The 14,655-nt window shown below is 33.1% G+C and overlaps 1 protein-coding gene across 4 annotated transcripts in view; it reads right to left on the bottom strand.

The window, feature by feature from the left end:
- MEMO1 (mediator of cell motility 1) overlaps nt 1-14,655 on the bottom strand; it is a 123,677-nt gene that overhangs the window by 5,289 nt on the left and 103,733 nt on the right. For all 4 annotated transcript variants that reach the window (XM_045054717.1, XM_023251975.2, XM_045054718.1 and 1 more), the window contains one exon: nt 6,791-6,867. In XM_045054717.1, the coding sequence (XP_044910652.1) occupies nt 6,791-6,867 (77 nt within the window). The remainder of the gene's footprint in view (nt 1-6,790; nt 6,868-14,655) is intronic.

Here is a 14,655-nt window from a genome sequence, read left to right as displayed (position 1 = left end):
GTCCCAAATTTAATTTAGTTTTAAATATTATCACCCAGAAGCAATCTCCCTCTAAAGTAACAAGCACAAAAAAGGAGCAAACGTTTTTAGAGGACTTTAAGACATAAGAACTAAAACCATGTCTTTTTATTACTACAAACACACAATTAATCCCATATTATCATTGAGGCCTCATTTTCTAAAGTAAGGATATATATATATTAGAGAGATGAGTATACATTTAGGGAGGCAAGGTAAGAAAAGGAAATATTCTGCTTTCTGTAAGAGAGGACAAGATAAAATCTTAGAGTGAAAGAAGTTTTATGGGGGAAAAAAATCACCCTAAAGACAGTAGTGCTAAGAAGCAACATACTAATAAATAGCTCTCTTGAAAGGAGATATTATAAAACCTTGGCCTAAGTTCAAGAAAGAATAGGAGTAGACAAATATGAACAATTTCACTTACAAAAGAAAAGGAAGAAAAGTAGCTCAAGTTCAAATTAAATGAAAGGACTACTAATAAATTTGGAAGGAAAATACATTACAAAGATGGCTACAATGACACTTTCAGATCCTCTTTGCCGAATCATAAATAAGCTAGCAATGTCCATAATGACACATTGGTCTACATCAATAGTGGTACAGAAAAAAATCACGTTATGTGACATATATAAGATATGTATGTATGTACTTATGTATCTTTAATGTTTCTAGTAAATAATCTCCAAAGTACACTAAAATCAATGTCTTAAAGTATGTTCTGCTTTGGTCACTATGATTACTGAAATTGCAAAGTACTAATTACCAAAAACATAATCAGGAGCCAATACTATTTAACACTTCCAGAATCTATATCTCCTGTAACTAGTTACTTTTTTTCCCCCAATTACAACATCTGGAAGATCCAGTTTATTTTCCTATATATTTTTCTTTACATATCTTTTTCACATAATTCAATTCCAAGATATTCAAATTTTAGAGATATAATTATTTTGCAATAAGAGGAAAAGCTGTTTTTCTTCTGCTTTTGGAACCTAGAAACCCTTTTACTTACTTTAGTAACTATATGTAATAAGATTTTCCTGATAACAAAAAAAGAGCCAAAACTTTATTACACACTAATTTTGAACAGATTGTACCTAAAATTTTATAAATAGTTTTTCATTTTATCAAACTTCAAAAGGCATAATAATTACAATTCAGAATTGCTAACATTTGCTAATACATCTAGAGAACCATCCAATTATATTTGCTCTCAAAAGATTGCACACATAAACTAAAATATGGTTCTCGAATGAAATAATTTATAACATAAAATGGCACTTTGGAAAAGGAATATACAGAGGGATATTCACCATTTGATTATATAAATCAGTTAAAAATCAGGTTATATAAGAGTCTAACAGTGAGTGTACATATATACATATATGCATAAAGACATACATACGTGATTATATGTATGGAACTAGCCATTCTGATTATTTCAACCCATTTACTCCAATCCCCCAGAATTGACTTATAACTTGAATTTAGAGCACGCTAATAAAGGAACGGAACACTTATGAGCCATTTAAAAATTCTATAAATAGAAAGGGACCACAAAAATCAGACTCCAACTATCAAATCAAATATCAAATTCAAACATATTAATAAGAAGCAAATACTCAATATTCAGTAATTGTATCCCAGTCTATTTAAATAAAAATTTAAAAATTATGCCCTGGTGATTTTGGACATCTAAAGTATGGTAAATCGGATGCAGACTTAGAAGCCAATCTTAAGCTTACTGGTTCTACATATACTTTTGAACAAAAGTTCTAATTTCAAAGACTTACAAGCTACCAGAAAAGGCAACAATTTCAGGAGAATTATGAGAATGATGCCAACAGATAAATGTTACTCTTTTTGCTCTGCCTCAAAGTAAGAAACCAAGGTCTATCTGCCTAACTGATAATATACATCAAGAAAGATAAACAAAGCTACTTCTCTTAATAATAGCTAACAATCAATATAGAATTAGAAGACTAAAAGAATTGGGGCGCCTGGGTGGCTCTGCCAGTTAAGCGTCCGACTTCAGCTCAGGTCACAATCTCACAGTCCGTGAGTTCAAGCCCCACATCAGGCTCTGTGCCGACAGCTCAGAGCCTGGAGCCTGCTTCAGATTCTGTGTCTCCCTCTCTCTCTGACCCTCCCTCGTTCATGCTCTGTCTCTCTCTGTCTCAAAAAAATAAAACTAAAACATTTAAAAAAACTAAAAAAAAAAAAAAAAAAGAAGACTAAAAGAATTAAGTATGGATATTTATATATAAATATATATACATATATATATATATATATATACACACACACACATAGAATAATAAATAATATTAAAGTTTTTAAATGTGACCACAGTTCTAGAGAGTTCCAAAGAATGGCACTATGTTTGGTGACTTCAGAGCACCGGGTAAACTAATATTTTGGGGAGAACATCTCTCTGTGCTAAAAGCATCAATTCATGGATTCACAAATTCTTACCTGTGCAAAATTAAATGTTGCTTAATTAAAGTTGACTAATGATTTAAAGAGCTGAATAGAAAACAAGGGAAGACAGATAAATAGGAAATTTTGTTCTACTTAAACAGATTAGGGGCTATAGTAAGACAGTTTAAATTCACCTAACAAAGCAAATTTAGGAGTAAAAAAATGTTAGGACTCTTTCCATACTACCAAAAGGCGATCTCCTGGGGCAGGTACGGGCAAGTCTATTTTGAAAAAGTTCCATGGATGATTTAGGTTACAAAGACAAGGTTAAGGATTACTATAGTAGACAATCTTACCTCTGGTCTGGCTCTGATTACCATCTACCTGTTAGAACTCTCAAACTTACTCCAGGCCTATTCTCTGGGCTTCAAGCCAATATAGTTAATTCCTTAGCAAAGCTCTGTTTAATACTTCTGAAAGAGATCTCAAATCTACCAACTTCTTTCCATATCCACTTATACCACCCTAGTCCAAGTTACTATCATCTCTCCCCTCAACTACTGCCCATGTCCATCATTACTACTCTTGAACCTTATGTAGAATCTATCCTCTACACAACCACCAGAATAACTTTTAAAAGAATGTGACTACATCATTTTCACTTCCCCTTGTACTTACATACATTTCTTACCCTAGAATATAAAGTCCTCCATTATCTGCTCTCTGTCTGTCCCTCCTGCCACAGGTTGTACCATTCTTAGCCTTACCTACTGCATTCCTGCAACACTGTCCTTTTTTTCCTTTTCTTCACACACCAGCCTCTTTCCCATCTTTGCACGCGCAGTTCCCTCTGTCAAGAATGCTCACTCCTCAGATCTGAATTTGGTTTGCTCCTTCTTACCATCACTATCTCAGCTTAATGTCTCTCCTCAGGGAAGTATTTCTACAATCACTCAGTCACCAATCACTCAAATCATTTACCATTTCAAAACCCTTTCTATATTTTCTGTATAGCACATATCACTATTGGGAACTAACTTATACATACCCTTACCTTTATTATATATATATATATATATTATGTATATAATATATATATATATATATATATATATATATATATATATATATATCTCCTCCTGTTAGAAAAAAAGTTCTGTGAGAGCAAGTGTGTTTAATGCCATATCTCCAACAGTGCCTAGGACTGTAAGTGCACTCAAAAATAACTAGCAAAATGAAAATCCAAATGCCTACCTGACTGACATGTACACTTGGATATCTTAAAGGCAACAGCAAATATAACAAATCCTTAATGGGATTTATGATTTCCCTACTTCCTAAAACATCAGTCCTATCTTCTTGTGCTTTAAACCTAAGTGAATAGTACCAACACCCAACCAGCAGCATAAGTCAGAAATTTAGAAGCTATCCTTGATACTTCCTTCCTCAGCAAGTTCAAGCAATCTCCAAGTCCTATCATCAATCTATCTCTTAAATACACTGAATATATCCACTCTGTCCCTCTCTTCCACCATCACCACCCTATCCGCTGTCTAAATTACCATCTGTCACCTGGATTACCAAACTGGTCTACTGATTTCTCTTCTGACCTCCCACCAGCCTACTTGCTACACAGCAGCTATGTGATCTATTCAAATACAATCTGATTTTATCACTTTCCTATTTAATACCCCTTAAACAGCCTGCTCCAGATTCTCTATCTTCATTTCTCACCGCTACCCTGTCCATTCTTCCATCGATTCACTCAATATCTATATATATTTAGTACCCAGTGAAAGGCTGAAAAAAAAAAAATGGACAAAGATCCTGATCTCATAAAGCTTATAACCTAATAGGGAAGGGTATCGCCAAACAAATCAACAAATAACAAGTCACACAGTAATTAATATTGAGAAGAAAACTTAAGTAGGGTAGGGTCATAGAAGGATGGTTTACCATAGGGGCGTAATGGAAAGTTGTGGGCACATTTTTGCGAAGTCCCAATAATTAGAAGATGCCACTGGGGAATTTAGTGAGTGGGGTCCAAGGATGCTGATTGTCCTCTAACACAGGACTGTCCTCCACACAAATAACTGTTCTCATCCCAAAGCACTCTGACATGTCCACATAGATGAAACAATCATGTATAATTCTTTATACCCTTAACCCTATTTTATATATAAATACTAAGAAGTTTTGCCTGGTTTTAATATACAGTAGATTCGCCAGGAATTTCCATATCACGTAAACTGAGGGAAGGCTGTATTTTGTTTAGGTTACAACTTTACTAAGAATTATTCACCATTTGGGGAAATCGAGTCACCCTGCAACACAGCTTAGTAATGTGAGTCACAAATATAAAATAACTGTTTAGGTCTGGATTGGTAGTTCTTATATTAATGATACAATGTGGAAGCATTTAACTACTTCATAATGTCTCCTAATATAGTTGGCATCTGGGTGCTTACACTATTAAAAAATATACTAGTTTATCATAAATTACTTTCCCTTTATTTCTTTTTCAGATTACAGTTAGGGTATTTGCTTAATTTAATTATGTACGGAGGAAGATTATATTCACTAATTCATTCACTTGAAAAATATTTATTGAGCACCTACTAATGTTCTACTCACGACTCTAAGCACTTTGGATACGTCAGAGAACAAAATAAATTTCCTAACAAAACTGTGATAAGTACAATATTTAGTTTGTTGAAAGAAAAACTGCAGCAGGGTTAAGTGGATTGGGAATGCTAAATGGATATGATGCAAAATTAAACAGGGCAGCCAGTACCATTGGGAAGGTGAAGCAGAGCAAAGCCAGAGAGTAAGTGAGACAGTCGAGTGTAGAAAGGCCAAAAGTCCTAAGCTAGGCACAAGTATGTCATTTTCATGGAACAATAAGGAGAGTGTGTGTCCTAAATATCTCTTACATCTCTACACCATAATAGCTTCTAAGTCTGTTCAATGACTACACTGTAAGTTCCATGAAGTGGGAGACAATGTTTTCTCTTCTTAACATCTGCAATACTTCACACAGTACCAGACACGCATTAGACACCCATTAATCACTTGCTACATGAAAAAAATAAATGACAACAGAACCAGAAAAGTTTTCTGAGGCAAGTGAGCACTAAGCCTCGGAAGAATAAGATCAGAAGGAGAAGCCAGAAAAGAATTAAAGACTGAAACGACAACATCATAAAGGCAAAAAAAAAAAAAAGTCAGTAGATTAAAATCCAAACAAAATTCCAAAGCAAAAGTGTTCAGACATAATTGGATCTAAGTAACAAGATAAATTTAAATATGATAAAATCTCCTAAGTAACTAAATTTGCATTCATTCCATTTTGCCTTTAACAAAATATACAAGATAATAGCCCAGCTATCGTTTTAGATCCAGATTCTTTACTAAAATGTTTTATCTACTTTAGACTAAATATTCTTGTACTAAAACATATGCATAGGCTTTTCAAACAGGGGTAAAGTTGATTTTAACAGATCACAGGCTTAAAGTCTGATGGAATTTAAAGACAATTTAGAGACCACCTACTCCAAGTCTCTTATCTTAGAGATGACAAATTGAGGACCAGGGAACTAAAATGATGTCAAAAGTCAGAGCAAATTAGTGATTTATCTGCTATATTTAATATTCTGTTCAAATTAGAGATTCATCTATATTTAGTATTCTGTTCAAATTAATGATGTATATGCTATATTTAATATTCTGTTCCAATCAGTGAGATATCTGCTATATTTAATATTCTATTTTAGGTAAAGAAAAAAAACAACAAAATTATTTGTATGACTTTTTAAATCTGAAAACAAGTACTATGACTACTGTACTACTTCAAGGAAAATGACAGCAAGATCAATGTCTACTGTAGTCCTGGGCCATGTGAGAATACAATCATATTTTTAAATTCTATATATAAAACAACAAAATGAAACACCATTTCAGAAAATCCAAATGGCCAAAAGATACAATTAAATAATAAAATAAACTAAGAATTTGCTGTGGTTGTTTCTGCTTAAAAATAATTAATGGCATTAGTATCCTGTCTTCCCTAAACCTGAGACACTCCCCCAAATAGCATCTAAAATCCAAATCTAATTATTCTTAGTCTCATTAATCAAAAAAAGATAAAGGAAATTTCAACTAATAGAAAAGGGATTATTTTTATAATCAATATTCATATGATGATAAACTATACTTTGCACATTTAGTTAGGTAGGTAGGGAAAGAATTATTAGTCCACTGTATAATTCAACATATTAAGTCTTGAATCACTAAACTGAAATGAAAGAAAACACCTTAGAGCATTAAAACCCACACCTGAAAGACTTACCATTTTATCTAGATGTTCAATGGATCTATAAATCTCCCCCTGGGATTCATCATAGTAACTGTAACGGAACCTTTGACCTTGAAACAAATATCATGTACAAAATAAAATAGGGAAAAATTAGAAGCTAAAAAGAAAGCAAGCGCTTACCAAATAATTTCAGTTCTCATGGAGGGCAAAGCACAGCTTAAGCCTCTGAGAGAATCATTCCCAAGAGCCCTTGTACATAAAAATAAAAGGCATATTTGGGAAGGTGATAAAGAAATGATATATCAACAGTGTTTTATGATGTTAAAAACTATTTCAAACTGTAGAACCTTAAAGTGACGAGCAATACAAAAGACTAAGGAAACAAAACAGCTTAAAAGTTAGAAGCAATGTTAAACATATTGTATCAGTCTGTAATGGAAGAGAAACCCAAAGAATACGATTCAAGGAAATTTGGTTTAAGAAAACTATCTCAATGTAACAAATCAATGGAAGCTTAGCTTTTGCTGGATAAGTACAAAGATTTGATCTCTATTACAGAAAAAAAAAAATTGCAGGTCAGAGAAACACATGGCTTATGTGATTTTTATGACCTCAATAAAAAAATTTATCTCATTTTTGCAAAACTCTCTACTTGAAAAAGCAATACAGGTGCCTTAAAATAGGAGGCACAAAAGAATAAATATAATAAATAGTCCTACTCTGACAAAAATCTCAGTAAGAGTACAAGTACAGAACATTCAACGTTTAGCTCTTCTCCAAGAAAGAGAGGGTAAAATGGAAGAAGCTTGAAAAGAAGACAGAAAACAAAAGGCTCAGGTAATACATTTTGCTTCCTACTATAGTTACATAAAAACCAAAAGTTAAATATAGTCATAACTAATTGTGGTTATCTTATTCCACTGATTATGTTGTATTTCAGATACATCTACACTTGTATTTATTTCTGTGATGCCTATGTAGGAACTCATTACTTTTGTATTTAGTAATTTTTAAAGATCCATCAATGCACTTAAAAAGTATTAGAGTATACCAGTCATGTATGCACACACTATGTGTCTTGTAGCTTCATTTTTACAGCAAAGTTCACATATACAATTATTATCATCACACCCGAGAAGATGGGTTTCTCCAGATGGATAATTATGATTTCTAAGTTTTCTGTTTAATCTTACTATAAATGACGAGCAACGGAAAATAAAAAAAACTTCTTTGATGTTCTTTTTTGGAAAAAAAACCCCACACATCATAGTTCTCAACACTTCCTTTACATGTTGATGTTGGTCATATTTGATGGTCATCTTTCTACAATATACTGTATTTCCTTAACTTTTACATTTTAGCTTTTCACATACATTACTATGTACAATTACTCAATGTAGCAGTTCTTACTTTCCCTCAAGAGCTTCTATTAAATCAGTATTGCATCTTGTAATTCATGATATCCTAGAATCAGCAATAGGATCCTAAGACGATTATCTGCTTTCTGGATACAAAAACCTTTTTTGTAAACACTGAAGATTACTAAATGTTGCCATAACTATGAGATCCATTACAGTCCTTGCACTGAAAAAATTCTTACATAGTGACAATTCATCACTCAATGCCCCTATGTTAAATAACTCATCATACATTTCTTTCAAAATTTAGAGTTAGGCTTAGTTTTGTTTTTCTTTACAGAATGTACGTACTTACTCCTACCTAATAATGAGAACTCTATAACCCTATTTTTCCTATTTTCCAGGTGGCTATTGGAAGGCTCAAAGACAAATCTAAAGCCTGTCCCAATAACTCATTGATTCAATTCATTAGTACGAAATTTCTACTTCTATTTCAAAGTTTTTTTGATAGAGTTATGCCAAATCATTTGTGAAATGAATGAACAATTAAATGAATAACCTTAGACAAGAAAATTCTGACTCACTGTCAACCATAGTAAGAGTAATATCCTTGGAAGCAATCACAGTGAATATTCTTCGAACTTGAACTGCTTCAGGTTTATACTAATGTATTCTTTTTCTTGCTTCAGGAAATAGCTATTAGTTTTAGCTGTCAATAAACCCTGTGACTGGGACACAATTATCTAATCTGAAAACTGCTACTCTTCAGGTGCAGAGTAAAATTCATGGACTTTGTGATAACCATTTGCTACTGAAAAGTCTTTTCTGCGTATTTCCAAGTTCGGAGCTGCCATTTCAAATGAATGAAGTTGGTCAAACCTGCCTTAATCATAAGTGAAAAGGGTAACTATATTTGAAAATGCTGCCTTGTTCGTATGGACAGTTTTCAATGTAACATTCACTTAAAAGCTACTTCTGAAGAGAAAAATACAGAAAATGTTTCAAATGTTTTAAAATATTAAATCAGCATGTGATTTAAAAAGAAGGACAAAATACACAAAAGATTGATGAGCAAATGTGTCTAACATTTTGCTATCTACCTCTTGCTACTCTTTAAGTAGCTACCTTGCATTTTGTAGCTGAAGAATTGAGTAGAAATACTTATGAGCTCTAAATAATATATTGACTAAGTAGCTAAATCCACACTACATATAGCTACTACACTGAAAAAAATACCTTACTTAAACAGCTCAAACTGTCTTTACAATAATTTTTAAAAATTGTACAAGCATTTAAAAATTACTTGAGTAATTCATTCTGGTCACTACACACACAGAAAACATCTAATCTGAAGTAAATAGTTTACATCATCCTAGCCTACATGTGTATATAGGTGTGGGTTGGAGTGCACGTGCTCATGCATGCACACACCTCTTGGAATTTGAATGCAAAAAAAAAAACCACTTTTGTATCTAATTATTAAAAAGAAGTTTATCCAGATTTTATTTAGTGAGAAATAAGAGACATGACAACACTAGCACAATACACTGTTTATCAAATGCACCTTTAATCAAATATTTATTGATTTAAAATATATTATGATTTCATATAACTCATGATCAGACATTTGTTTTATAATACTTCTAACATTCAGTAAAGCTTATGCATCTAAACTGAGTAAATACAGTTGCCTATGTACCTGGAGAACTGGACTTGCATATTTTTATAAGTATGAATAAAGCATATCACATAGTAAGAGAAAATTACTTACCTGAAACTTATCCTTTCAGAAGGTACACTGGGAAAATGGATTCTTTGAGCCCCTGTTTCAACTCCAAGTATGAGCTTTCTAGCTTTAAGAGCCATTGACACTGCCCCTAGGGGCAGCACAAGCTTTGGAACTCCCCTAGTGAGTATGTCAGTAGTTTCTTCAGGTGCCTTCCCTCAGTTCTTTTCAAATTCAAAAGATGAGAGGAAAAATAACCCAAGAAAAAAAATCCTGTAAAGCAGAAACCTTACTCTTTGAGGGAAGGAGGGTAGCTCATTTGTGAATCCATTCCAGAGCACGCTTTCTGAGAAAAAGAAATACAGGTAAGTAATTTTCCCATCTCCAAAGGTGACTGGTGATTAATGAGTGGATTCACAGAGTGTGGAGAGTAAGCTCCAGGGATGTCTGTTTAACACACAACAATCAACTAATGAGGACAAACATAACAATGAATGGTACAAGAACCAACACTACTTTTTAAGTACCTCAAAACAAAAAGTAAAAAAATATCAAATACCTCAACATTAAGCGATACGCCGGATTGTAGAAATAAACAATGAGCTTGGAAAGTTGGTCAATAAACCTCCCAAAAGATTAGTCAACAAGACAGACTTTCAGACATATGTCCAGTAAAAACTGTACTATTATACATTCACTTAGTCACTTTATGTTTATATATTAAAATATTTTCAATTATTTGAGTTAACCTCACAACAACTTGTGAGATAGACTATGAGGCCATTCATTCTATACTAAGGGCCTAAACTGGGGACATTCATAATTGAAATCATCAAAAACTATAGTCCTTACATTCTGAAGTCTTAGTTATAATGTAAAAATAAAGTCTCTCATACTTGCAAAAAATCAAAAACTTAAATATGTCATATTAATATGTATGAAATTTGAGAAGACGAATATGAAAGCTTCGATAAGATGTATTTCAGAAATTAGCTAACTTATACTCAAACCAATTTCAATATTTAGAAAATAGTAATACCCTAGTATACTCCTAAGAGACTGACAACAGAAAGGAAAAAGAGCATGCATGAAAAATCACTCGTTAATATAAAGTAGAAATCTGAACTAAGATATAAAATCATAAATATTTAAGGGAATGCCACTTTTAATAGATGACACATACTTATAAAAGAGAAATTATGTAAACTTAGACAAATAAAAGTTTATATGTAAAAATCCAAAATTGCTGAAGTGACTGTAGTAAACTTTATTCATATTTTAATAATTTATCATTAACATTTACCAAGTAAATTTACTGAAGTTGATTTGTACTTAAAACCACCATAAAAGAAAAATTACATAGAAGAATGAATCAACTTTAAAAATTTCAATTTCTGTTAGATCCAGTTTCATTTAGAAACATCTTAGAAGTTAAAAATGTTAATGAAAGCTATCAATAATCTAAATTTGAAAATATGAATTTCAGAGCGATCAGAAAAGTTCAAACATTGTGTGTGTGTGTGTGTGTGTGTGTGTGTGTGTGTATGTATGTGGAGAGAGAGAGAGAGAGAGAGAGAGAGAAGAGAAGAGCAAAACTGAAAGTTAGGAAAACAGAATGAAAATTCTACCAATTAGAGAAACTAAAATAGGGCCAGTCAAAATTCTCTTATATGGAGTCATCTTATAGGACAAGAAACTTGATCAGAAAAAGTATAGGGTTCACATTACCTAACCAGAGTAAAAATCAATTACTAGCAGCAAATGTCCTTCACTTATGCCACAATCCCTGGTAGCAGCAAGAAGGGTGAAATGAGGTAGGATTATGAAAAGAGTTACTAGGAAACATCACTCTATTGGGCTGACTAATGAATTTCCATGTGGATTAGACTTACGATAAAATAAAAGGCGAGAATTGAAATGCTGAGGGTTTGGGGGGGGGGGCGGGGAGGCAGGGTGCGGATTCAAATGAAGGGACAGAAAGAAGGGGCATAATGTAATCCAGGTTCCCACTCTCCCTTAGTTTTTCCCACCCAAAAAAAAAAACACTTGAGAATATTTTAGTCTTTCTGCTTTTTCTCTCTCTAATGCCATTTTCAAGTCCACATAAAATTTAAATGGGATCTGAGAGATGGAACATCTTTAAAACAAAGTACAATTGAAAAAAAAAAAAAAGTCATTCTTGTAATGGACACTGGCTAACAAATAAAATGAACCAGGCAAAACCCTGCCAATTACATACAGGTTTCCCACTGTCTCTGTCACCAAATTCCCTGCTTTGTTTTTAACAGAAGCTGGACATAATATAAACAATGACTAGAAATGAAATTTGTTGTCTCTGCCAGGACTCTAATCCACTATTCAACAAAAACAAAATTCCACTGTATATATCTGAGTAATTTGTCAACTGTACCATAATCAATTTTGTTTCAAAAATCAGCTATTTAGAAATATACAGTGTGTTGACAGCTTAAGTCAATGATACTTTGAAAATCTCTGAGTATTTGAGGAAGTGAATCCTTCCTTTGAAATGATTTACAATTCAGTGTTACCATTAATATGATATAGTAAAAGCAATCTATATGGTATCTTTACAAAAAAAGAAAAAAAGACAGAAGAAGAAACCATTAAGAAATATCTTCACAAGAAAAAGCTAGTTTTTTAAAGTGGGAGTACAGCATCCATTAATATAGAAAAGATGACCAACGCCACCAGAGCATGAATTTGAGAAACATGAAAATTTCTGAGACATTTTAACCCATAACTAGCCCATGATTCATATTACTTCAATTAGGCACATAAAATAGAAAATAAATCTTACTTTATAAAAATGACGGTTACTATTACAATTATAGAGGGAAATACCAATTTTGAAATAGTATCCATGCAATACCTTCCACTTATCACCAGACCTTCATCAACTTTCCCAATAAGAATTAGTACAGTGCTTTTTTCGTAAGTACAAAGTAAGCACTTAATGGGTATTATTAGTGATAGTCATACTAAAAAAACAAACACTTGGAAAAGTTCTATTACTTAACCACCAAATGTAAATATAAATATGTTTTAGTTTCTGGATAATTCTCATAACATCTACCAATCTTTGGAAACTTGGGGTTCTTTTTTGTAATTATCACCAGGAAATCTTATCTTATAATTTAAATACCAAAATTTTCTAGAACACAGATCAAACGGACTAAATAATTTTCTAAAAACCTAGGTAGGGTATAAAACAAAATTCATCTCTCTCTCAATATCATACTTAAATATAGTAGTGAACTAGGGCTTGTTTGCTTTAGAATTCATTATTGAGGTGAAAAGGATGATTTTACAGAGAAGAGCACTATTATAGCATTATACTGATTTTTGTGTGGATTTATGCTGTGAGTGCACATGGTACCAACCTAGAGGGAGAACTTCAATTCTGAAGAACAGTATCAGGGGAACTAACTACTTAAATCTTAAAAGTAAAGTGATTCATAGAGGTCTTAAAAGTGAAGAGGGACGGGTCACATGCTTTAAAAATTTTTAATTTCTGGGGCACCTGGGTGGCTCAGTAGGTTAAGCGTCCGACTTCAGTTCAGGTCATGATCTCACAGTTCATGGGTTCGAGCCCCACATCAGGTTCTGTGCTGACAGCTCAGAGCCTGGAGCCTGCTTTGGAGTCTGTGACTCTCTCTGTCTCTCTCTCTCTCTCTGCCCCTTCCCTCCTTAAGCTCTGTCTCTCAAAATGTAAATAATAAAAAAAATTTTTTTAAGAATTTTTAATTTCTAAAACATATGGACATGCTTTACTACCAATGTAAATTCAGAATACTAAGAAAAAGAGCCCTTTTTTCAATAATGATATACCTTAGTTTTTAAGATCAACTATGACTAAACTTCAGAATTTCTAAGAAAAGAACTCTTTTTAAGCAAATACCTAGCCCTCAGATCTAAGTAATATACTTATAATCCATAAAAAAAAAAAAAAAAACTTCTGCCAAAGGTAGCAAACTAGCCAATAGAACTGATTACTAAACACCCCTGAGAACCTCTTAGGGAGTTTGGCAAGGTAGTACAGCTACCTGCATACCTTAAACCTGGGCTTCACCACCTCAGCTCTACTGATATTTTGGGCAGGATAATTCTTTGATGTGGAAGGCTGTCCTGTGTACTGTAGGATGTTTATGAAGCAGCTTCTCTGGACTCTACTCAGCAGATGCCTAAAGCATCCCCGCTTCCCACCTCCACCCCATTGTGATGACCAAAAATGTCTCCAGACATTTCCAAATGCCCCCTCAGAGGACAATCAGCCCCAGATGAGAAATCAGTGACTTAAACCCCAATACTTATCTATACCATTAGGGAGGATGGTTCTCTTAAAATGAAATCTCAAAACCACTCACAGAGCAAGGTAAGAGAAAATATCAGCCTAACCAGGCCAGATAAATATTGTCAACTCTAGGAATCAATGCTTAAGACACATAAAAGCCAGGCCTCCCTGTATCTCATTGAGGATGTTTTTCTGGCCATTCTAGTACTATATCTTAAAATTTATAGTCTTGTGCCTTCTGTTTTCTCTATAATCAAAGAAATAACTGAAGGATGAATAGATATTGGCATTCTTAAGCCAATGAGAGATGTCCTAAAAGGAACAGGATTCAGAAATAATCCAGAACAGCAATGGATAAAGGAGAGCAAATTGTATCCAAAGAAATCAAAAATCAAAATTTACTAAAAGAAGCATCCACAAATGTCTCACTTTCTTTATGATCTATTCACTGTTAAGTTTCCTTACTCTTTTTATTCACAATAATAACAAAAATCACTTCAGA

This window comes from Felis catus, chromosome A3, assembly GCF_018350175.1.
Source record: "Felis catus isolate Fca126 chromosome A3, F.catus_Fca126_mat1.0, whole genome shotgun sequence".
Lineage (NCBI taxonomy): Eukaryota > Metazoa > Chordata > Mammalia > Carnivora > Felidae > Felis > Felis catus.
This window is presented reverse-complemented; position numbering and strand designations above follow the sequence as displayed.